Genomic DNA, 25,372 nt, shown 5'->3' with positions numbered 1-25,372 from the left:
CCTCCTCCGTCTCTCCATTGCCTCCAATCAACATGAAGATGATGAAGAAGACTCCTCACCTCAACGCTTCCTTCCTGGATGCCGATGACCTCATGCGGGTGACATCACTGAAATCCTGTTGAAGAAACACACACGTACACACACACACACACGCACACACAATGTAATATAATTAGACCTGATGTAACAATTCTAAATAGAGTTGATGTCCATGGTACACAAAACACAAATGTGTTTCCGTGCTTCTGTAGATTTTTCTGTGCTTTACTTGATTATGTATTTTTCTGAATATCTTTTTACATTTATTCCTAATGTATTCAAAACAAGGCTTCAAGCTGTTTAATGCCACTCCCAGTCAGTTGAAACAAGAAAATACTGTAATGACAACAACCACATGGCTTCGACTTCCAGTCTGCTAGCTTAATGCTGATGCTAAATAGTAAATAGCCTCCATGTGGTCATGCTGTAACAGTTTAAGAAACGGGCTAACCACAAACAGTGCAGTTATACATGTCGACAGACAATGTAACAGAACTCAGTCATATATTCTTTACACTTTGCAAAGAATGACTATACAGGATATTCGTTTGTCAGACAGCACAATGGGCAGTGTGATCATTTTTTTTCATTGTGTTGAATTCAATTTCATTGTAATAACTGTATTTTTATAAAGCATACATTTCATGGTGTGCTACTTTTCTTGCGTGTGTGTGTGTGTGTGTATATATATATATATATCCAAACGGCTTTGTTCCACGTCAGTAATATAAAATAAATGCTGAAGCGTCTTCCGATAAATACGGCACCTGATCCCCGCCCCCTCAAATAACCTCCCTGATTGCCACCCAATTACGTCCGCCAGGTGGCACTGTGCAATTAAGAAAAGCTAGCGAGCAAGTCTACTCCCACGCCACACATTCAGTCGGACAACATTCCCTCCTTGAGTGCGTGTTTAGTTTTTGCAGCCAGTGTGCACTAAAGCGGCTTCTTCTTCCCTGGATTCAACACGTGGGCTTTTTTTCCCTCACGTGTCTGCTTTTTCCTGCTATGTGACAGTGGGCCCACTGCGGCCTGAGTGTTGTTTGACGCAAAACACGCGTGGCAAAGACGCCGGATCGGAAGACGACCTCGAGGAAGATTCGAGAAAAGTCAGGTATCGTTTCCGGTTTGGGTCGTAGAGCAGGTTTTTGGTGTTAGCTATTTGTTTAAATTAGCTGCTTGTTTACATTAGGTGACGTCATGAACTCTGTAACCTCAAGAGTGCGCACATATTGTTGGAATGTTGTCTTTTGGCTCCTCCGTCGCTAGATGACACTAGCGGCTTTCTTAGCGGGCCTGTTGGTTGTGTCAAAGGTCGGCAGAGGGCGTCACAGAGACATCAACAATTCACATAAATTAAATGGAAAAAGAGAAAAGGAAATGTGACTGACTGAATGTATGTAATAAGGTAAAAAAAAAAATAATGTCGAAATTATTAATCAAATCAAAAATAAAGGTGATCAATAAATATCTTTGAAAGAAGGTAAATCATTTAATTTCAGAAATAAACGCATCTGAAAAAACTAAACAAAAAATACAAACTAAGAACAATAAAAACGACTTTGCGTAAAGAAAAATAAATAAACAATCAAACGAAAAAATCTGATTAAAATTTTAAATATGCACAAAAATAACTGATGTTTTGTATCAACACTAAAACAAATTTTAAATAAAATGTATTCAAAACTGTTCTTAATGTACTTAATCCCACAAACGTATTCAAAATGTAAACACTGAAATTGAAAGAAAATCCTTTTTGTTGCAATATTGTGATCATCATCATTACTATTAGCAGTAGAACCCAATGTACACTTTGAGTGTTTGCATTCCATGTTGAACCGTCCTCCCTCAGGTCAAACAAATATGGGCGTGCCCAAAAACATCCTCTTGATCCGACGCTTTGCCTATTGATACCAGAGTGTGATTGAAGACCATTATAAAGTGTTTAAATTTCCTATATTTAGCGTTGTCCAAAAAGATTGGACCCGCTGATTTTGAGAGCCTGTAGGCTTTCCCTGTCGGAAAGGAGCCTTGGTGTGTGGGTGTGTTGGGTGCGCGTGCCCTTGTCGTCAGCGGCCCCACCCAGGAAGGGAAAATGACACTGCAATAATAACACATGTCACTCTGTTTATATTTGTGTGTGTGTGTGTGTGTGTGTGTGTGTGTGTGCTATCAAAACAAGATTTCCCAAGAGGGCGATAGGATTCTTTGAATCATTAACATGTGAACAACCCGCTTTGCACTCTGGCAAATGGGCATGTCAGAAGTGTCAATGCTCACACCCTTCAGTACATAAAAAAAAAAAGTAAAGGGTTTAAACACTATCGTACCTGAATGTGGTTCTTTAGCTTGGATGCATTGCAGAGTTTGCCGTGATCAAACTGCTAGCAAGATATGAATGTAGATTCACTTCACTCAAAAGATTTGTTTCTTGAGGATCTTGAAAAAAAAACTCACATTAAATTACAATCGCAAGAAAAAAAAAAAAGAAAATTGTTCAGCCCTCTTGTAAGAAGGCCAACGTTATCCATGGGTGCGACGTTGGTACCATGACTTATTTATAATAGTTACTCCAAAACCAAATGTTATCAGTGTGAAATTTACATTTTTGAAATGTACGAATAAAAAATGTAAAAATATGTACTCATCAAGCTAAAATTTTGCTAATTCCACGTTGCGTCTGAATCTTCTTAGATGTCATTTAATGTTTCTTTCCAGACACAAGATCTCAATCAATGACACTTTGACCCACGGTTGAAAATATACATATCACAAGACTATTTTGACAAAGGAGTCAAAAGTACACATTTTCACATGGAGGCATGCAAATTACTGATACATGCAAAAACTGCAACCACCAAGTACCACAAAGTATTTGTTCTTTGTTGGCTCCCACCACTAGAGAATGTTCATCGCTGTACTTTTGTTGCCAGTGCTCTTTATTGAATTTAAAAAGAAAGAAAATAGCTTGAGGTCAGGTTTCAAAAACCGGAGCGGGAGGCCCTGGCTTATTAAACCTTTTTTTTTCTGCAAACACATTTACAATCCAGGCTGACATTCCGCCGTGTGTGAGAATGTGTAGTAAGTCAAAGATGACAGACACACCTTTAGTGTTGTGTGTGTGCCTGCTTGGAATGTTGAAGGCCCGATTCGTGTTCGCTTCTCGCCTCGTCTGACGTGTTACATCACAGTCGCTCGACACCCAACCCCTCTAATCAGATCTGTAATATAGAAAGTGTCTGGGGAGCTGGATTGTCATCAATTTCTAAATGTTTATATTAGAAAAGGACCAGTTGCGGGCCCCAACCACCACTCACATGTCACAATTATAGAAACCGTTGCTCCTACACCAAACACAATATAACAGCACACAACTCTGCCATGTCCATCGTCCAGAGCGCTTGACGATCAGTATTTATTATATTTACAATATTTCATGATTTGAAAAGTTTGGATCTGACCAACCAATCAGGACGGTTAAATTCAGATGTCAGAACGAATTTAAAATGCACTCGGATAAAGAAACAATCACATTTCCAATGTAGCTGAAGTGACAAGGTGCAGCACTCTTGATTGTGAAGGCCTTGGGCAGATTAGTTTGGCATGGCAACACAGAAGCTGAGATCTGATTGGACCAAAAAAAAAAAATCTAACTTCTGAAAGCAGTGGAGCCAAGAAAAGAAAAAATGATTTTCAGAAAGAAAAGGAACAGACCAGTTAAGGGATTAAGCAAATTAGTGATGCATCCACCGTTAACTTTCAATCATATTGGAATAGGCAATACTGGCGGCAAACATTTTAGTATTACACACCACAATTATTGCCCCAATACCGGCTGTAAATTGATGTCGAGATACTGACAAATTACTACTAATAATTAATACTGACTGCCTGCTTGCTAGCTTGGGTAAATTCACATCTCATAGTTCAGAACCCCCACGACATCAGTTTTATTGATCTAGATGAACTTGGACGTGCATGACAGGATGCACCAAAAAGTCTCAAGGAAGCATTTCCCAAATTGATCAGGAAGTCACCCATTTTGGGCATGGCATCAATGTTTGATGATCATCTTCCAGTCTGGGTTGTTGATGGGTGAGTCAATAAAATTTCATGGAAAGACAACTTCGGGGAAAAAAGGAGGAGGAGGTTGTTTAAAACTTTGACTGCTGCTTTCCACTACGCCTGCCACCAGACCAAACCAGGACTTGGTCCATATTTAACCACACACACACACACACACACACACACACGCGCACACGCACTCGCACACATGCAAACTTACACGTCTTTGTGCCTGTCTTTGTATCCTCTCCATTTCCATGGTTCCATAAACTCCACCCAGAGAGAGAAAACGTATATAAGCAAAAATCACCATCTCCTCATTGCGACGTTTGAAGATTTCACTTGTGAAGTGTTGGATCCATGATGGGAATTTCAAATTACAGGAATTTTTTTTGTTTTCCATTTTTGGGTTTAATCGACCACCAGAAGCTCCTTCACGGGGACGCAGACGATTGCATACACAGGATGTCTTTAAAAAAGTGAGGACTGTCTTTTTTTTTTAAATAGATAACAACGGAACAAATGTTGTGGGCAGTGTTTATATTTAGAGTACTTTACGGTATATTGAATGCTTTAATATAGCATGTCCTAGATAGTAGGCAGATTTATTTTAAGATGTATTATTTTCTGGCACAAACAAACAAGGGGTGCTAATACATATCCCTGTGGGACACCATACCGAAATATATATCTTTTTTTACTGTCAGCAGCCAAAACCATAAATAATGTTATGTCCTGCTCTTGGCACACACGCAGTGAGAAACAAGTTTGACAACTGACGTTCATGTATTGATGACTGCATCATAAGTCAAACGATACAATACCAATAGTTCATTTTTATGTTGACACGGTATCATGAGGCACAATGATACATCACTAGCGATATTTTTTGCTGCCTCTTATAAATATGCAGTGTTGACGTTTCACCATCAGAGCGTGACAATATTGATGTGACACACCTGTATCAAAACTGTGTGGACAGGGTAGTCTGTGAGTATTGTTGTATACTCTTGTAGTGAGTGTTGCTGCTCTGTGTGCGTTGAACAGAAATTCATCGAACGCTTAGAATTACCCTAAAATTGAATTTATTAGTGTTTTGCATCATATGTTAGCATTAAGCTAGCAGGTGTTCATTGGACCAAATGATATGGTTGGGTTGGATATTTTGGAGTGTTTGGTTGCTCTGTATGTCACAGATTTTTCACCTGTCGCGGGTGGTTCTGGAGCGTAACCCCGTGATAAATGGGCTTTCACTGTAATAGTCATAAAAAGACTTTCAGTTAGAGGGCGCCGGCTTCGTGGCATCACATCTGCAGAGGTCTCCGTCTACATGTCAGTTTGTCTGTGTGAGCGCAGATAGAGTTTAACAGCTGCACTTCACACACACACATACACGGTCTGACAGTCTAGCCTGACTCCTCCTAGTTGCCTCCCTCCGTTCCTCCCTGTCTTCCTACAAGCCGGAAAGCAGTCCAGTTTTCCAGGCGTAGACATTGACGCGCGCGCACACGCACACTCACACTCGCATAACCAGTAAGGGAGTACTCTTCTTTTTCTCCTCCTCCTTTACGCTCACACACACGTCGAGCAAGCTTCTGTCTCCATTTGCAGCCCTGAAAAGGTAAGGTCTAAACGTTTTCTTCTTTTTCCTTCCTTTTTGTTTGAAGCGTGGCCCGGGAGAGGTCATGAACACCTTTTCGATGGGGAGGAAAAAAAACAGGATCGTTTGGAAAGTAGATGCTGGTTAAAAGCTCCGCACATGAGTGAAGAGTGTAAATGAGCACTTTGATGTATTAAATGGGTGGTTTTGTGTATTAATGAGCACTTTTATATGTTGAGTGAGTGTGGAGAGAGCTCAGGACTTGGCTGCTCATGTGGGTGTTGTGCGCGCACATGTCAGTGAGGCTGGTGGGTGGCAAAAAGTTTGGCCGCCCACTTGGGAGCCCCCCTCTGAATGACTTTTCCCAAAGTAGGTGTCCTGGTGTGTAATGGTGATAGCGCTGATGATAGTGCTCCTGAAGGCATCGTTATGCTGTGGTTGTACTGCATGGTAAAAAAGTACAATTACAACATTTATCTGGAATATTTTTTTTTAAATACTAAAATGTGTATTGAAGAGCAAAAATCTCTCAATACAAAGTACTTGTTAAATCGCGATAATGTGTACTGATGAATTTGTTTCATAACTCGTGATTAGGGTTGCAGCTATTGAATATTCTTAGAATTGGGTATTCTATAGATTGTTTGAATAAATGCAGAAGAATTTACTTTGCGTTAATGAATTCAAACACAAGAACATGCACATGTGAGGTGCAGGTATGATTTGTGTCCACTTGAGCATCGCGATCGTCACATTCCATTCGAGTCTGTGACTTTAAAAGGCGGGGCTTGGCCTGTTGAGTGACATGGGTTTCTGCAAATGACAGTGTGGTGTTGGGTAGCTGTTCACTGTCTAGCCTGTGAGTCAGCCTGCATGTTGAGTAACTGCTTGACAGCTGTTGCCGTAGAAACTCGAGTCTGTGCTTGTTAACGTGCAACGTTATGGTTAATGGCAACAACGAAAACCACAATTAATGATAATAACAACAAATAATTAAATAACGAGTTCTTTTCTAGAAACAAAGACTAACTGAAACTACATTTATCTTCATAAAACTCGCTAAACTTTTTGACTTTAAAATCCATCACTCAATAAATATTATACATCGAAACAAAAATACACAAAAAAAGAAACATAAAAAAACCCCTCCCCCTCCCAAACATGACACTCTAAAATGTCTTTTTTTTTTAGGACAAATGTTTCCCCAGGTCTGGTTGAACAGGAAGACTCATTGAGATGGACGCTTGTTCTCGTGCAACTGAGCCAGGAAATGCGTCCAGCCTTCCTCACTAGTATAATAGAGGTTGTAAAAAATAAAAATAACAGGCACTGACATTTAAATGAATTGAACCGAAAGGCTTGTGGAAAGTTTTTATTACAACTTTACCCCCCCCCCCCCCCACACAATTTTAAGTCTCTTAATGGCAATACAACAAGGTTCGTACTGGCTATGTGCAGAATTGTTCCCTAAAAAAAAATCCACAAAAAAATCCCAATAGTGATTAGGGAGTAGAGAAGGGAATGAATGAATGAATGATTTTATTTTTTTTTGTTGTGATCCCCGCAGTGACCACCCCGATCTGAAGCCTTTGCCGCCATCGCCATGGAAACGTCGACCCAGAGACGCAGCGGGCGCGGTGCCAGCTCGCCGGCCCGAATCACCCGCCTGCAGGAGAAGGAGGACCTGTGCAACCTCAATGACCGGCTGGCCGTTTACATCGACAAGGTGCGCTCGTTGGAGACAGAGAACGCGGGCCTGCGTTTACGCATCACCGAGTCCGAGTCGCATGTCAGCCGAGACCTGAGCGGCATTAAGGCGGCGTATGAGGCCGAGCTAGCCGACGCCCGCAAGACCCTGGACCAGGTGGCCAGGGAGCGGGCCCGTTTGCAGCTGGAGCTGGGCAAGGTCAGGGAGGAGTACAAGGAGCTCAAAGCCAGGTAAGGAGGCTTGATGGATGTTTCCTTTGCCATTTGGAGGGGGGGCGCTGAGTCAGACTCCAAAGCCAAGTGCAGCATGAAATTTGGGGGACATGACGATCATGAGTAAATCCGCAAAGACGTCTCAAGAAGCCATGCTCAAAATCACACAGGAAGTCAGCCATTTTGGTTTGAAGTGGGCGGCCATTGTTGGATTACTTGAGCGCGCAAGCCGAATTTGTGGGGAATACCCTGCAACGCCAATTTTCCTTTAGCAACATGAAATTTGGTTGGGATGTCTCTCATGAGCAGCCCAACAAAAAGACTCAAGAAGACTTGCACAAAAAGTCACAATTCTAACCAATTGATTTTGAAGAGGCTACTCGAGGATCAATTTGACCTTTTCCTTCCGACATTCATTTCCTCCTATTTTCCTTCATTAAACATATCCTAAAGCATTTTAAAATTCATATCTGGCCTGAAACCAGTTTGACAACATGGAATTTAGTCGGCATGTCTATCATGAGTAATTTCGACAAACCTACAGGATGTTGACCATTTTCATTTGAATTTGTTTTGGTGCCTTTATACTATTGGCCACCAATTATTATTTTTAATTCAACTACCCTGGCCCATTTCAATTCATATGAAATTTGGTAGATGTCTATCATGAGGAGACCCACAAAAAGTATTTAGAACCAGACATTTTTCGGCTTGTTTTGGCGATTTCCACGGGTCCTTCAAAGGATAGTTTTTCTTTTTTCAAATTCAGTCTCTGTAGCCAATTTGACTTGGTCACATTAAGTTTGGTAGGCATGTCCATCATGAGTAGACCTACAAAAAGGTCTCAAATAGACATGCTGAAAAACACAAAGGAAGTTGGCCATTTTGATTTGAAGCTGCCATTTAATGCTTGCTTTGGCAATTTCCTTGATAGATAGGAATGAACTATTCTTTTGAATTAATTCCTTGCAGGCTGTTTGACTTCATCAACATGGCATTTGGCCAGCCATCTTGGTTTGAAGCGGACATTGTTAGATATTTTGATAGCACCAAAAGCCACTTTCACATAACGCATGCACAGGAAGTCTGCCATTTTTTAAATTTTGAAGCAGACATTTTAAGCTCCATATGCTTCTGATATAGAGACTTACTTTTAGGGGAGGATCTGTTCTAGCTTCCCAAATTTGGGAAACAAATTAACACATTCAGGCTTTCGATAGTCATGTACGTAGCATATGTAAAAATCTTTGGGCTGATGGACATCTGGAGACTAACCAGCAGCCTGCGGATTGTCGTCAAATTAACGTCTCCCATGGGTGACGACATGCCGGATTGTTTTGCGGGATGCCGCAGGTAGCACTGGCATCCCGGGAATGTCGTGGAGCAGTCTACAAGCACGGGTGGAGGGCCGAAAGGAAAATTGCTGCTAAATATAGTACAGTGGACCCTTAGAAATGTTAGTTACCTCCCGCTCGCAGAAGCTTTGTATTTCCAGTTGTAGTCTTTCTAAAGCCAAAGTGATTATCAGCTTCAATCTCGTGACGTGCGATGGGCAGTTGCGGTCCGGAATCACCCCCATTTGCACAACTAGCAACGCCTTGGGCTGCTTTGTGTTTCGTTGCCCCAGCGACCGTCAAGCCTCAGCCTTCCCTCGTGAGTGCTGGTGACTCAGCAGGGCCCATCTGATTGGCCGAGTTTGTAATGAGTGACGATGTGGGCAAATGGTAAAGTATGTTCGCATGAATAGAAAGTGTTAATGTAGAACTACTACAGAGAACACACGCACCATGGCCCCAACCGCACGGCCGCCCTCAGGCAGAAGCTCGCACTGTTGGCGTCAACGGTTCCTCATTCAAAGTTGTTTAATATGGAAATAAGGAAAGAGAGGAGTGCTGATGGAGCTCTTTGCTATACAGCAATTTTTTTCACAGTGGTGAATTAATTTCAGTTAAACAAATGGAAGTATTTTTACCCAAGCTTGGGAAGTTTTTTTTGGGGGGGGGACTATTTCAGTTTTAAAATATATTTTGTTATATATTAGATTTTAACCATTATTAATTTATTATTGCAATTAATATACACATTAAAAGAATAAAATAATTTTTTACAAGTTTTCATTTCTGATGTTTTATATGCTCACATTTCTATTGAATGTTAATGTTTCAAAAGATTTTGATGCAATAGATTTTTAAAAATCTATTTTGGCTGTTTCAACAAATCTTGTATAAATATTCCTTATTTTTTGTGGTCTGTTTTTTATTGAAATATATTGCAACTAATTATTTGTAAATGTTTTTTGTGCCAAATTAAGTTTTCTATTTAAAAAAATTTTTAAACTTTTTCTTTTATTTATTGTAAAAAATATTTTACACAATGTGCAGCATTTATTTAATGTCTATGATCCTATAATATTGAATATTCAGTCACTTTGATATTGTGATGTATTGTTGGTGTTTTTTTTTAAAGTTGCTTTATGGTAATACTTTCATTATAGTGGAACATAACATTGATTGCCCGCCCTGCTTGTAATTCTGTCTAACGTAGTCAAAGTAAAGTTTCTTTGATGTTTATCAGTTGGCCGTTCACAAAGAAGGATTTACCTGCTGTGTAACCTGCCAGTTGGGAGGGCGGCGGTTTTAGGGCGAGGCATCAGAATGGAGGCCGTGAAAAAGATTCATGAACACGCCACGGCTTGTAAGCTTTAACGTGAAGAATTTGAATACAATGGCAACAAAGAATAAGTTACCTTAACACGTTGGACATTTTTCTTGTAGCTCACGTGGCTGTTATAAGTAGAAAAGAAAATTCACAATTTTCCCCAGAGGAAGCAAAATTTAGTGGACCTGTCCAGAATTATAAGAATTCTGGAATTATAAATTTGAGGGCTCTGACTTTTAATGTTGCCAAGTTAAAAAAAAATCATCAACATCTGTTTACTTGATCAACCCCTCGTGACACAAAATCGAGTGGACATGGGGAAAAAAAATCACAAGCACTCAGGTCTGAAACTTAACAGGAAGTCAGCCATTTTGGGTTGCAACGGCCATTTTGGACACATTCTTGGTTTATTCTTCGGAGTGTTAAGAGAAATTAGCCTGGTACCATTTGACGTGAGACTTATTCGTGACAGGTTGCACGAAAAAGTCCCAAGGACTCATGTCAGAAATGAAACAAAATTCTTTTTTTTTTTAAGCTAACAGTAAGGGATTGTTGTCTACTGTGGAAATGTACAGCAGATGTGTCCCAAAGCTGCTTCCCCCCCCCCCCCCCCCCCCCATTGTATAAATGAGGAGATTCGGTCTGCACAACCCGTTGGCAAGTGAAGTTCTTGGCAGGAGAGTTGATGTTGTGTGCGTATGTGCGCGTCTGTGTGCGTGCAAGAGTTTATAGAAGTTTCCGTGGAAGTTTGGCGCCGGCTCGGCTCTCTGTGAGTCACCGTAAATCGTTGTAAAATGGCGGATGAATATTCCCAGTGGGCCACGGGTAAAAAGCTGGTTGGTTTCCATTCAGTGTGGCTTCTTATGTAACATGTAATAACGTTTCTCTTTGAACCATCTGCACGCTTTTATATTTGGACGGCGGATAGTTTCCCAGAAGGTTGTACACTGCATCAGCTTTGACTTGTATCAAAATTATCCCCAGATGTTTTATTTTTTCATAGCTAAAATTATAGTATTTTATTGACCTGGATGACCTTTATTGTATGATCATAAATTAATTGTGTTTACAAAAAATGATTTAATCTCACCGTGGGCTAATTCAAACAATGGCAGGAAAGCCTCATAATTTTTTTTTTTTTTAAAGAATGTCGCCACATCTTTTATTCCTATGTGGTGAATTTAATGGGGTACTGTTCATCATGATGAACATTTTTGTTGTGATATGACTACAAACAGATTATCAGGATGAATGAATGAAATTTGAAAAACTAGTCAGAACTCGTGACTCATTCTCTCCTGAATCATTGCACAACCACACGGGGATGGCACAATGGCATCTCGTATTTTACACACACACACATACTGTTGAGTGACTGTGTGTTTGCCAAGCTACAGTGTTTGCATACAGATGAAGTTGACTGAGTTTCTCATGGTGACGCGCCAAACAAAAGGCATCGCGCCGCCTCTTTTGACAACACCCAGACTCCTCTAGCTCTTCTGTTTCAGCCCTTCTACCCACTTTGCAACACCCTCCCTCTTAGACGACCCACGACCTGCTCTCTGCCACACCTACCTACCCCCCCCCCCCCCCCAATAGCAACTCCACCACAGCTTGGGAGCCTTGAGGCGTGCGGTGCTTCTTTTTTTTTTTTAACTGGAAACAGCCATGGCGTTTGTTCTCATCATGAGTACATTTTGCCTGCCGTATAATACACACGCACACAATGCTGCACATTGTCCTCCACCCATCAGCGGTGGTCATTTGACTGCTTCCATTTTACAACCTTTTCTGCATAAGAGACCTAACAAGATTTTTGAGCTTTGATTAGATCAAAGAATCCATACAAATTTGGGAAAACCCTTTTTGTCCTATGTTTGGACGGGGACTCGGTGGGGAAAACCCCACCCACACCCATAGACACTCACACACGCTCACCAGATTTGTGTGTGTGTATGTGACTGAGATGAATAGCTGGTAACCCTGCCTCCTTTCCACCCAATTGCAGGGCCCTAGTAGGCAACTGTTTACAACCGAAATGGCGCAAACAAGACGGCTGTGTGCCGGCCTGGTCCAGCTGTCCGAGCATGAGGTGGCGGCTGGTGGGCCTCGTTGTAACAAATGGTCTCTTCCAAAAAAAAAAAAACGACAACAGTCACCAAATTGTGAGCTCAGAACCCCCCCACCGACCCATGTTAGGTGGCGTGAGGCATACACACTTGGCAAATAATTAACTGGATTAATTTATGATTCAACTTGCACTCTGCTGTACAGTATACTAATTGTGTGTTGCACACCGCACCTGTAGAACGAAATTACATACAACCGATGCATACGAGGTCCGATGTCAGTAAAGTGCAAACAGTGCTGCGCCTCCTGAGCTAGAGGAGTGGGGTTGGTGTCAAACAAAAAGTTTCCAGTTTGTCTGCATTTGAACCAAACTAGCATCTCATTTGTGTAGCATACCTGCTTTTCAACTCATAAGCAGTCTTTCTTGGCCAAGTGTGTAAAACAACACACAAGGAATTTGTCTCTTGTAGAATGTAGTAAGTGACTTCTGGGAGCTAATCCCATAGTAGGAGTTTGTCCCAACATGTCTGCTTTAAAACCAAAATGTCTGACTTCCTCTTTAATTTGTGGCATGGGTTCTTGAGACTTTTTTAAAATGGCCACCCCAGATTCATGTCAGTCTGTCAAAGTGGCCTATGAGCTATTTTTTCATTCTTCCCAAGGGGTGTTTGTGAAGGAATTTGCAAGAAATAACTATTGTTAAACCAAAATGGCAGACTTGGCCTGCTCAAGTTGGGCAATGGGTCTCAGAGACTTTTTGGTGCATTCTGCCCGGTTCGTTTAGATCAGCGAAGCTGGTGTCCGGGGCTCACCTTGTTTGTTTTTGTCTGTTTTTTCAAAGAATCCTCAAAATGAATACAATATTTTTCATTCAAATGGTTTAATCCATTTTGACAAGGCTCATTGATTTTATGATTGAATGGCCATTTAAAAATGTGTTGATTATAAAAATAATTTTAAATCTATTTTATTTACTGTATGGGGTATAACCATTGCAATATTTACAGTAATTAAAATGTGTAATTAAATAATCCTTTAAAAAAATTTTTGTATTTGTAAAATTTTGGGGACAGGCAACCTATGTTACCATTGTGCCCAACAAATAATGCATATAATAATTGTAACACAGTTCACATACTGTAGCTTAGTATTCAGCTTTAAAAAAATGCGTTTGTAGAAATCAAGGCCTCACCCTTAGTGAATGCCCTACCCTGAGATTCTCTTCCCTCCTCTTTGTATCGTGGTGTAAAAATAACAATTTTCATGTTGCATAGCATATGTCGCGTCTAGCACATGCTAGTAGCCCTGACGTCGTGGGCTGGGTTGTCCTAGCAACACCAAAGCAAACCTGGGCAGAATGGGAAGCAGGAAGGGTTTTTTTCTTTTTTCTTTTTACTTGTGGCTGGCGCGGCGGACAAAGATAGCTGCCTGTGAGTCATCGCTGAGGCTGGGAGGAGAGCCAACACATTCCTCCTCCTCCTCCTCCTCACATTTCTCCTCTTTTATTCTTTCCCGTCTTTCTGTTCACACTCTCTAAACCCTTCTACCCTCCTCACGGTGTCACATACGACTCAGGTTACCATCATCAACCACAATTTACAGAGAGCCAATCCACACATTTGATTCGCAAGCCTCAAAAGTTTGACGCCATGCTCCGCCCGTATTCAATTTCAGACGCACAGAACTTGGCACTGTAGCATCAGCTGTCTTTATAGGATACCTGTATTCTATTTGGGCAAATTCTGTAGTACTAGTTTCTCAAAGCCCCAAAATGGCTGCTTCGAGTGAAAATGGCCGACATCCTGTTTTAAGTTTGGGCATGTGTCCTTCAGATTTATTTTTTATTTTATTTAATTTTTTTGTGCGTCCCATGCCGACCAAATTTTATCCTGATGTCCAGGTTTTGGGAGCTAATTTCTTTCCGGTAGGCGCTATTGAGTGAGATATTCCTAAGTCATTTATTCAGAGGCTCTGTTGTTACACAAATCAGACTTAGATGATATAAACAGGCTGTCTTGCCTTCGGGAAGAGCTCACATACACAGACACGAGTGAAGATCTAAATAGTACATGACATTAAAGGACACGATTGCGCACGCACACATGGTAAACCAGTGGCATATGCAGTCCATTCTGTTGGTGACTGCAACTCATCTCATTTATTCGACATGTGCAATATGTCTAACAAGGGCAAGATGAAGATCGTTTTTCTCCATCGGAAATAATGGATGAATTACTAACTGCAGTGGGTTTTGGGTAACCTTTTAACATCCTTGGCTGTTGTACAAGTGCAAAAAGAGCTGAACTCAATTACAACTTGTACAATGCGTTCCACTTTTACAACCTTATTGTATAGATCGGGCAATGTGCCGCTTTCCCACACTTCATTTCGGATTTGTATAGTTATCGTCTTGTTTCCTATCACTGGTTTTATTTTGTGATGATTTCAACAAAAAAGAAAAGGCAAAAACATGCATACAGGTCTCCAGTGAACTCATCAAGGCGGAACCATACAACCATGCATTATCATTCTTTATCAGTAGACAGCGGGTGTCATTTTTCCTATCTTTAGACATGTTAGCGTCTTTATTGACGCTGACTGCTACTTGTCAGCTCATCTCTTGACATTTTGCGACCGTAAACTTGCAACCCCCCCGGTGAAAAAAAACCAACTTTTTTTTTTTGGTCAAAACTTGTACCGGTATATAAATCATGTAAAATCCTTAATACGTTCATATGTTCATCATTTTAAGATCATAAAATGTGCCATCAAACTACAAGGCTCGGCTGGTCATCAATTTCCCAATAGCACACTGCACCTCCTCCAACTTTATCACGCTAAACATATACCGGTAGTTGTACTGGTGAGGCGCGGCATCCTTGGAAAAATACTTTTTCAGCTGACAAACACATCCTTGAAAAGTTTCCATGCTGCGGGGAAAAAAAGGTTGCTTTACCATAACGTATAATAGTTGGTGTTAGCGCTAGCATTGGTGCTAATGTTGGTGATCAAAATGGTGCAAAACGCTTTTTGCAGTAAAACAATCGAGCACTGTTAGCGTTTAGCATATCCTTTGATTGCTTAGCCTCTTTCACTCCTGGCCCCGTCTGCCCACATTCAAGCCACAATAAGTCACAGTAACAAGATACAGTGAAGAGTTTCCCCTGGGAGCAAATTGAATTACAGCGAGTTTGTTTCTGTCTTCTTTCCTGCTCACAGTCTTATCTGAATCTGCACACATGTGGCAAACATGAATTCTCCTCGGCGAAGAACTAGAGCTTAATGGCTGCTTACCGCCTAATTTCAGGCTAATTGTAGCGTGTTAAAAGTACAAGGCGTTTAGGGTCATGAGGTGTAAAGCAAGCACATGATTTTGAAGAGGGTGGAAACAAAAAGACCATTACCCAGCAGCCCCATGTGCTTTTTGAGCATTAGAAATCCTAAACGGAATCATTTGGAACAAATATGATGAATTCTGGGATGTTTAGTGGAACATTTTTCACAATGAAGTATCATGATGCACAACGCATTTTATTCAGTTGCTCGTACTATGATTTTGATATCGTCATCTGGTGGTGGTGGTGTGTCTGGCAGGAACAGCAAGAAGGAGTCTGACTTGGACGCAGCTCTGGCCCGCCTCCGAGACCTGGAGGCTCTGCTTAACTCCAAAGATGCCGCCTTGAGTACAGCCCTGGGTGAGAAGCGCACCCTGGAGGCCGAGATCAAGGAGCTCAAGGCTCAGCTAGCCAAGGTAAACAAAAGATTTGGGCACATTTGAATTGCATGTTGAGGGTTGGTAGCTGATTTTTATGAATTAAGATAAAGTTGCGTGATTGCTCCACCTACTGGCACGTTCAGAAATTACTTGTTTTTTTACAGTTCTGGAATTTTCCCCTTTAGGATTTATGCAAATGGTAATAATCGGATAGATGGATGGATAGATACTGTAGTTAGCTGATATGCTGTAAATTATTAAATAGAAAAACTGTAAAAACAAATCATTTTACATGCTGGACGAACCCGTAGTTCCTTTTTCATTTCTGTTTCCTCCTTGTCCTTTATCATTATGTACCTCCTCTCAGAGAACAGTTCTTTGCCTTTTCAATTCTGATCAGGTCTACAACCCGTTTTTTCCTGCTCGGATTTTGCTTTTGTTTGAGATCTTCCCAGCTTGGAATAGCAACATTTGTCTTACACCATGAAATGTTAAAGAAACTAACGCCGACATTTGGTCTTCTCTGACCCCTCAGCTGGACGGTGCCCTGGCAGACGCCCGTCGTCAGCTTCAAGATGAGATGCTTCGTCGCGTGGATGCCGAGAACCGTCTACAGACAGTGAAAGAGGAGCTGGAGTTCCAGAAGAACCTCTACAACGAGGTGTCAACTTTTGGCCGATCAGCCGCCAGCTTATTGTTTGCCGTATGAATGACCGATGGACGTTCTGTGTCGCAGGAAATCCGCGAGTCCAAGCGTCGTCACGAGTCTCGCATGGTGGAGATTGACGGTGGGCGGCAGATGGAGTTTGAGAGCAAACTGGCAGAGGCTCTGGCCGAGCTGAGGGCTCAGCATGAGGAGCAGGTTGGACTTTACAAAGCTGAGCTGGAGAAGACTTATAATGCCAAGGTAAACTGCAACATGGCGCCGCCTGCTGTCCAAGCTGGGACTTTCGTAGGCCTTTACAGCAGAATGTGTTCATGTACACACTCGTTAATCTGTTTCATTACTTAAGTCCTAACCCTAGCCGTGAACCATAAATACTCATATAGCAACTTAACTGTGACTTCTGACTGTGAAGGCTAACCCCTAACTTTAAATCCTGATGCGAACCACTAACTCTAGCCCAACCCACAGCCTTAGTTGTAATGCTAATGCTAAACATAATCTAACCTGTTACCACTTACTGCTAGCCCTCTTGCTAATGATAACAACATCAACATAATCCACCCACTCATCAGTCTGGCCACCGGTAACTTCTAACCCAAAGACTTGTGTTAACTGCCAACACTTACCCTAACCTAGACCCTAATGCTAACTGTAGCCACTAAAATGTAACAGCTAACCCTTAACCCCAGTCCAAATGCTAACAAGTCTCTACTCTAATCCCTCGGCCTTAAGAGTAACGCAAATGTTAACCAGTAACTCTATCCTCTGTCCTTAGGCATAGCTCCAATACAAATGTTAGCTACAGTTCCCAAGTAATAACTCGACACCACTAACATTAACCTAGCAATTAGTCCTGTGGCTAGTGCCAACCCAGGTCCTCCTCTGACTCTTAAAACCTTGCGCAAATGTAAACCACTAACCCAGGTGTGGGTAACGCTGATGCTGCTTGCTTTAGAGGTTTCCTTTCTCCAACACACACAATTCAAATGATCTGTTCATTAGCAAACTCTGCAGAATTCTGATATTGAGTTGGAGTTGCCCTCCCCTGCCCTAAACCCTAGTCCAGACCTAATTGCTAACGCTAACCCTTTCCCCTAACGTAATGCCAACCACGAACACTTCTTAGGCTAACCGATAAACCTTCATACAAATGGATAAACGCTAAATGTTAAATGCTAACCCTCACTTAATGCTAATCCAGACCACTAAATGGTAACCAACGGTGCTAGGTGAATCATTAACTTTTTAAAATGATCTACACACTCGTAATGCAAATCAGAGCCCTCGACACTAACCTTAAGAGTGAAACGCAAACGTTAAATGCAAACAATAACACTTGTTTCAATATGAGCCACACCATCAAAAGTGTTTGTTTAACCCAAAACCTCATTGCCTTGAGCCTTAGTAGTAATTCTTACCCGAGTCCTTTGGTCAAATTCGCAAATTTGGCGGCGCTCACTAACCTCCATTCAATCTCGCCCTGTCTTGATCAGTTGGATAATGCCCGGCAGTCGGCTGACAGAAACAGCCACTTGGTGGGTGCTGCGCATGAAGAGCTACAGCAGACACGCATTCGAGTGGAGGGCATGTCGGCTCAGCTCAGTCAGCTGCAGAAACAGGTGGGCACACACACAAGCACACTCATACACTACTCTTAGAAATTAGTAACGAAAATTGACACCTTGCTTGGTAGAAATAAATACTGTATGGTGACTAGATAACCTGCACAGGCAAATGCACAGCCGCAACCAAAAGTGTAGTACAATTCATTTACTGTGCTACTGTCTTGACAGTTATTCTTTTAAAACAACACCAACCCTTAGGTCAGGTCACGTTTGTTTTAAGGCTCCACTGTATATCAATTTTAATCGAAACCTTCTCTCTCCCTGCCCAGCTGTCCCTGAGTGAAGCGAAGGTGCGCGAGCTGGAGGACACGCTGAGCCGGGAGCGCGACCTGATGCGGCGCAGGATTGAAGACAAGGATCGCGAAATGGCCAAAATGCACGCGCGGCTGCAGCAACAGCTGGACGATTACCAGGAGCTCCTTGACATCAAGCTCACCCTAGACATGGAGATCAACGCCTACAGGAAGCTGTTGGAAGGCGAGGAGGAGAGGTGAGGACACGCTGACGGCTGGAATTGCCGAGTGTGAGTCAATGTTGTTACAGTTGGTGAAATAACTCAACCTGAAAAAATTGTACATGAAATCAAATACAAATTGAAAATACTTTCAAAAGCGAACTGAAAATACATTTTATGTTTATGAAACTAATTATAGTTATTGCAAAAATGTCTTCCATTTACAGATTTGTTTATTCATGACCTTTCGGGGTTCATTTTAATTGTATTTATTTCTGGTGTTGCTGTACATCCACACAGAAGGTCAAACATTTTGACAATTGTAATTTACTTTTGCTTTATTTCACAATATAAGGACTTATTATTTTATCATGCACTTGACAAATACTACATGTAAAAAAAACTAAAACTAAAGCTATAACTAATAAACTAAAGTCAAACATTTTCAGAAAAATAAAGAGTGATTTTAAAAAATTCTCAAACTTGCTCTAAAAACAAAACTGACTGACTTGTGATAAATGTGATAATGGAACAAAAAAATGATAATAATAATGAAAAATCGAAACTATTGTGATTGCAGCTTCATTCCCGACACTGCCTCTCCCCTCAGGTTGCAGCTGTCGCCCAGCCCTCAGTCCGGCCGAATGACGGTGACGCGTACCTCGGGCTCGTCCCACAGCCACAGCCGCCTTCTTCACGCCACGCCCGGTATCGCCTCCAGCAGCCGCACGTCCTCGGGAGCCGCCAAGAAGCGGCGTCTCAACGACAACGACAGCGACACATCCAGCTTGGCGGTGGCCGGGGGCACCGTCACCAAAACGCGCATCATCCAGCACGCCGCAGCTAGCGGACGTGTCACTGTGGACGAGGTGGACCAGGACGGGAAGTATGTGAGGCTCAGCAACAAGAGCGACGAGGTGAGCGCTCGGGATCGACGCTCACAAAAAAAAAAAATATTCAGGATAGAATCGGGTGAAAACTCCAGATCAACCATAAAAGCCTGTTCAATGTGGAGGATGGATTTGGTGGGCCGATTTTTGCATGTCACTCTTAATTGATATTGGTCAACATGCAGCCAATTTAGGAATTATTTTTATTATTATTATTTTAAGTATTACAGTATTGTTATTGCTAACAAGCACGTGCGATGATTCTTACCCGCAAGGACCAATCCCTGGCTGGCTGGCAGTTGAAGAGACAAGTGGGCGAAGACGCGGCCATCATCTACAAGTTCCCCCACAAGTACACCCTGAAGGCTGGAGCCACCGTCACCGTAAGATGCACACAAAAAAAAATTCCCACCCAAATTCACCAATATTGACAGTTACAAAACGATGTAAGGCAAAAAAAAAGAAACAAAATGCCAGAATTGTTGGAGAATCAGTTTTTAGCCTCGGCTAATCTCCTGAAAAACTTGCTTTAAAGGTGAAGCCAACGAAAAAAAAATCTTTAGAACATGTTCTATGGGTCCCACCAGTCGAAACACCATATTCTGATTAATATTACTTTGTTTTCTTTCTGCAAAAAAAAAATACTATTTCTACTTCTATTTTTGTTTCTAAAATCATTTTTTTCTAAAAATGACTGCTCAACATTTATGTTTGCTAAAAAAAACCCAACAAACTCCATCTTTTATTACTTTTTGGAGTTTTTTTCCCCCCAAAAAGTCTTTCTTCACTTTTTTTTGGTTGCTTTTCTACTGCAAATAAATTGCAAGCATACTTGACCTTTAACCTTTCTGAAGGTGTGGGCGGCGTCAGGCGGCGGAAGCCACTCCCCGCCGTCGGATCTGGTGTGGAAGAGTCAGGATTCGTGGGGCACCGGCGACATCCTGCAAACCGTCCTCATCAGTGCCGCTGGAGAGGTGAACCTCAAAAAAGGCACACTTGCACATAAAATCAGCTTCTTTTCACCGTCTTGTTTGATGCTAACTTTATTTAATTTTTTTGTCATTTGACATTTTCTCACTGAATTACCCTCAAATTTATTTTCAGATAGTTGTGTTCAAACGTTTGATATTCTATTCTCAATGAACTCACCTTAATTTCACTCATTGCCTTTTAAGTATGTATAAATAAGCTTTTGTTTGATTTCGACCATACAACAACAAGAAACCACAATAGCGGTTATAAAAAAAATAAAATAAAATAAAACACAGATGAGAATGTGTGAGGTATCCAACTTTTCAGTGTCTTTGAATGCATCATGAAGGCAATAATGACTTTTGTGTTTTTCCACAAGGAAATGGCCAGCAGGAAAGTGACCCGCACCCTCTTCCAGGAGGATGACGATGACATGGTAACGTTTCTTCCTCCTCCTCATCATCACCACAGTGAAGGTAAATGTGCACTCATGAGCACGCTGTCGTGTACCCCCTCCATCCTCCCCCCTCCTTCCCCTCGCAGGGAGCTCACAGCACCAGCGGTGAGAATGAGTACAACCTACGCAGTCGCACGGTCATCTGCGACTCGTGCGGCCAGACGTCGGACCGCGGCCACGGCAGCCACGGCGGCGGAGGGCCCGAAGGCCTTGTGGGACATTCCTTTTTCGTGGCCAACAACCTGCCTAGACAGGTAACGTACTTATATCAGAGCTAAGTGGGAAATGCATACTTTTTTTCTAGATTTTTACTTGTTTTTTTAATTAAAAAATGTTACTATAATAATGTAACTAGTCATAAAATAACTATTCATGTGAAATGACTTTTTTTCTGGTGTATCTGAAATGTTTTTTTTTCCTGTGAATAGTTTGACATTGGTTTCTGAAAAATGTGATGGTTTTTTTCTTTTTTTGGGAGGGGTTTAAAAAAAATATACTTGTTTTTTCTCATTACTTTTTAAATTGTCTACTCTGAATTTTTGACATTTTGTTTGCTTATATATTATATCTTGTTTCTTTCTGAAATTGTGACACATGTTGACTTTTTTCCCCTCATAATTTTCCAACATGTACTGTACTAAGGAAAACCTGCAACTCTTTAAAAAAAATAGTTTTTTTGTTTTGTGTTTTTTAAAGGGAAATTGAATCAAATCGGGTCATATTTTTCAACTTATGACCTTTTTTGTGTCCAAATGCTGTGGTAGTAAGGCTGTCCCTTGCTCTTTGTCCTTCCAGAGTCGCGTCAAGCCTGAGAACTGCGCGGTCATGTAAAAGCAAACTTGGCCCCGTCTCCTGTTGCGCAATCATGAGCATCGCCTCTGGGATGTTTTTTTTCTTCCCATAATTACCTTCAATTTTTTTTTTTTTTACATGTATCCACTATAAATTTCTCTGCTGCTTGAAGCTCGCCTGAAGACCACAAAAGCTTGCTCGTGTTTAATCCATTTACTGTATGTTATTGCATGTGCGCAAACGCTTGTGCTAATGCTAACAGACACATACACGCACACACGCTCGCACTTAGGCAAATGCATCCACCCAAGGTGACGATTATTGCTGTCAAAAGTCAACACGCACAGATGGTGAACCCCAAAACATCATCAGTTTTTCCGATGTAATTTAAACTGTTAGTTTTTGTTTTTGTTTTTGTTTTTTCCCAATGAAGTGGTGGCAAAATACAATGACTTTGGAGTTCCAAATTCTCATTCAGAGCGTTAATTTGTAGAAAGTGAAAAAATTTCAAAATACCCAAAAGAGATATCGTCAAATATTTTTAATTTAACTTTTTTTTTTGTGGGTTTAAATTTTTTTCCAGAACTACACACGGATGCATATTGTTAGCCTAATACTTAAGTCATATTTGAATGTTTTCGGAAAACAAGAAAAAAAAACATTTTTTTAAGCATTTTTATGAGTATTATTAGCCAAATAGTGCAATTGACAATATTTTGAACTCTGTCACAATATTTGTACTTGTTAAAAAACAAACAAAACAAAAAATCACTTTTCTTGTTCTCTGTAAACGTCCAAATAGGTCTTTGTCAACTCTGCATACCTTTGCATAGAAACATAAAGTGAAGCTAATGAGGCTCGTTTGTAACGTCATAACTTGTGGCTAATCATTTATTAACAAACCATTTTTTTCCTTTTCAACATTTTATGATTGTGCCAGGATAAAATGTTTTGTAATCTCAGGGCAAACATTTCTATGTGGACCCCACCCCCCCCACCCCACCCGCGCCGCCAACCAAAAAACTTGCATTTCCCCCATTTCCCGGCTTGACCTATGGATGGTTTTTTTTTTCTCTTTTTTGTTGTGCTAGAACGCCAAAGATTGGCAACTTTTGGATTGGGTGTCCTTGTATGCGTCTGGTGCCGCACGTGAGCATTTACAGCAGTTGCGCAATCATTGATTTTTGGCATGCCTTGATGCTTTTTTGCTGGCTTTTTAAAACACTTTTTCTTGCAAGTTTTGCCTTGATGGAACATTTGTACTGTATTCAAGCAGCTTGTCAGCCAAAGAAAGCATAGCCAAGCGCTTATTGGAAAATACTTGATGGCTTTTTTTTTTTGGCTTTTTTTTTTCCCCGCCACTTTTTATGATATTTTGTTACTTAAAAGTGCCTTCCAGTCCTCTTCAAAGATTTGGAATTAACATAGTTGATGTGTAACATAAACGCTGTTAATTGAAATATTTTGAATTTTTGGAAATCTGCCAAATGAAATGCTTGCCGTTTTGAGATATCATGTCTGTCTTGATCGAAGACCTATTCTTCAATATTGGATTATTTTTGTGCTTCTTTTCCAAATAAAAATGTAAAAGGAAAACAATGTTCATGAATACACCATAATCCTTTTTTATTTATTTATTTTTTTTACAAATTTCCCGGGTCATAATGGAAGTTTTGTGGGCCTAAAATGATCTCATTTAATTAACTTAATTCGGAACATGATTTTCTTAGACTTCGTTATGTCAAAAATGTCTCACTTAAAAAAAAAAATCTATTTTACAATTTTTAATTGCATTCCCCCCGATTTTAGATTCCTAAACTCGTTTTTTTGTTGTCATAAAACTTTCATTGCATAGTTGGAATTTTGTGCAATTGCAACGTTATAATTTTTTTTCCTAAAATGGTGAAATTTTCTGGGAATTTTCACTGTGTTGTGGGGAAAAAAAATCTCTTGGAATATCAAAGATTTCGACTTGGCTAAAAATATCACATTTTTGCAGAAAATATATTTTTTATATGCCTCTCTTTGTAATTTTTGTAATTTATGTAAATTGAAAAATATATATTTTAAATTCGATTTTTATTTTTGTGGGGTAATTAAATTTTCATTAGATTGCACGAGAAATATATTTAGAAACATTTTTTTCTCGTTTATTACCTTGTCATAAAATGTGGAAAACTTACATTCTGTCGAAAAATAAGTTTTATTGTTACAAGACAAGTTTCCACCTATGATGGCTTTTTTTTATTTGCAAATATACACGAGAAAAAAAATTGAAGCCGAAAAAAACGACCATGTAAGGTGTTTTTAGCTGAAAAAACGACCATGTATTGGAAGGAGTTTTTCGATGGAAAAAAACGACCATGTAAGCCATTTTTGGCCAAAAAAAAAACAACCATGTATAGTAAGGCGTTTTTAGCCCCAAAAAACAACCATGGATAGTAAGGTATTTTTGGCCGAAAAAAACCGACCATGTATAGTAAGGCGTTTTTAGCCCAAAAAAACAAACATGTATGTAAGGAATTTTTAGCCTAAAAAATGACCATGTATAGTAAGGCGTTTTTAGCCGAAAAACAACGACCATGTATAGTAAGGCATTCTTAGCCGAAAACAACGACCATGTATTGTAAGGCATTCTTGGCCGAAAAAAACGACCATTTATAGTAAGGCGTTTTTAGCCCCCAAAAAAAAGACCATGTATAGTAAGGCGTTTTTTGCCGAAAAAAACGACCATGTATAGGAAGGCGTTTTTGGCCCAAAAAAACGACCACGCATAGTCAGGCGTTTTTAGTCGAAAAAAAAGACCATGTCTCGTAAGCCGTTTTTAGCCGAAAAAAACAACAACCATGTATAGTCAGGCGCCTTCCTATACATGGTCTTTTTTTTGGGCCAAAAACGCCTTACTATACAAGGTCGTTTTTGGGGGACTAAAAACGCCTTACGATACATGGTCATTATTCTCGGCTAAAAACGCAAGTGTCCTGTTGTGACTTAGATGGCTGATGACATTTCACACATCCTGTTGTGATTGAGATGGTCAGATGACCTATCCCCTTTCTCCGACGGGAACTGGTGGAGAAGATTGAAGCCAACAAAGCTGCACGAGTATCATGACTTTTAATGTGTTGTGTTGATCTTTTAAAAAAAAAAAAAGTGTTTTATGCTGTCATTTATACATATGAGTGTAACACTGGGCTGGCTCCGTGGCCCACTAGTTAGTGCGTTGGAGTGCGAACGCAGAGGTCCAGGGTTCAAATCCAGCTCCGGCCCGTCGCGCTTGTGTGTTCTCTTCTTGCTGGCATGTGTGTTGTCTGTCCACCCTCCTATCCATTTTCTCATCGCCTTGTCCTCACAAGGGTTGGGGTTGGGGGTGTGCTGGAGCCTTCCCCCGGCTGTCGTCAGAGGGGAGGGGGGGACCCTCACCCCGCTGACAGCCAATCAAGAAAAC

General features: G+C 40.8%; 1 protein-coding gene across 3 annotated transcripts; it reads left to right on the top strand.

Annotated features, from left to right (window-relative positions):
• The first annotated feature begins 861 nt into the window (after positions 1-861).
• On the top strand, positions 862-23,525 carry LOC127600171 (lamin-A-like). Of its 3 annotated transcripts, none has more exons than XM_052064465.1 (13): positions 862-1,153; positions 7,272-7,642; positions 15,947-16,103; positions 16,603-16,728; positions 16,804-16,974; positions 18,228-18,353; positions 18,629-18,849; positions 19,424-19,730; positions 19,979-20,086; positions 20,558-20,677; positions 21,055-21,111; positions 21,219-21,386; positions 21,928-23,525. In XM_052064465.1, the coding sequence occupies exons 2-13, from the start codon at positions 7,308-7,310 to the stop codon at positions 21,961-21,963; spliced, it is 1,932 nt and encodes a 643-aa protein (XP_051920425.1). In that variant the 5' UTR covers positions 862-1,153; positions 7,272-7,307; the 3' UTR covers positions 21,964-23,525. The 3 variants fall into 3 exon arrangements, with proteins under 3 accessions (XP_051920425.1, XP_051920427.1, XP_051920424.1); XM_052064467.1 differs by lacking the exon at positions 862-1,153 and adding an exon at positions 3,945-4,583; XM_052064464.1 differs by lacking the exon at positions 862-1,153 and adding an exon at positions 5,195-5,725.
• The last annotated feature ends 1,847 nt before the right edge of the window (positions 23,526-25,372 follow it).

This window comes from Hippocampus zosterae, chromosome 5, assembly GCF_025434085.1.
Source record: "Hippocampus zosterae strain Florida chromosome 5, ASM2543408v3, whole genome shotgun sequence".
Classification (NCBI taxonomy): Eukaryota; Metazoa; Chordata; class Actinopteri; order Syngnathiformes; family Syngnathidae; genus Hippocampus; species Hippocampus zosterae.
The sequence above is the reverse complement of the archived record's forward strand: the minus strand, read 5'-3'. Positions and strand labels throughout refer to the sequence as shown.

Bases quoted from the DNA above. Each gene is read 5' to 3' on its own strand.
- LOC127600171 (XM_052064465.1), top strand. From the start codon at position 7,308: ATGGAAACGTCGACCCAGAGACGCAGCGGGCGCGGTGCCAGCTCGCCG. The intron at 18,850-19,423 runs GTGAGGACACGC...CTCTCCCCTCAG, and splicing joins TTGGAAGGCGAGGAGGAGAG to GTTGCAGCTGTCGCCCAGCC. The intron at 20,087-20,557 runs GTAAGATGCACA...ACCTTTCTGAAG, and splicing joins AGGCTGGAGCCACCGTCACC to GTGTGGGCGGCGTCAGGCGG.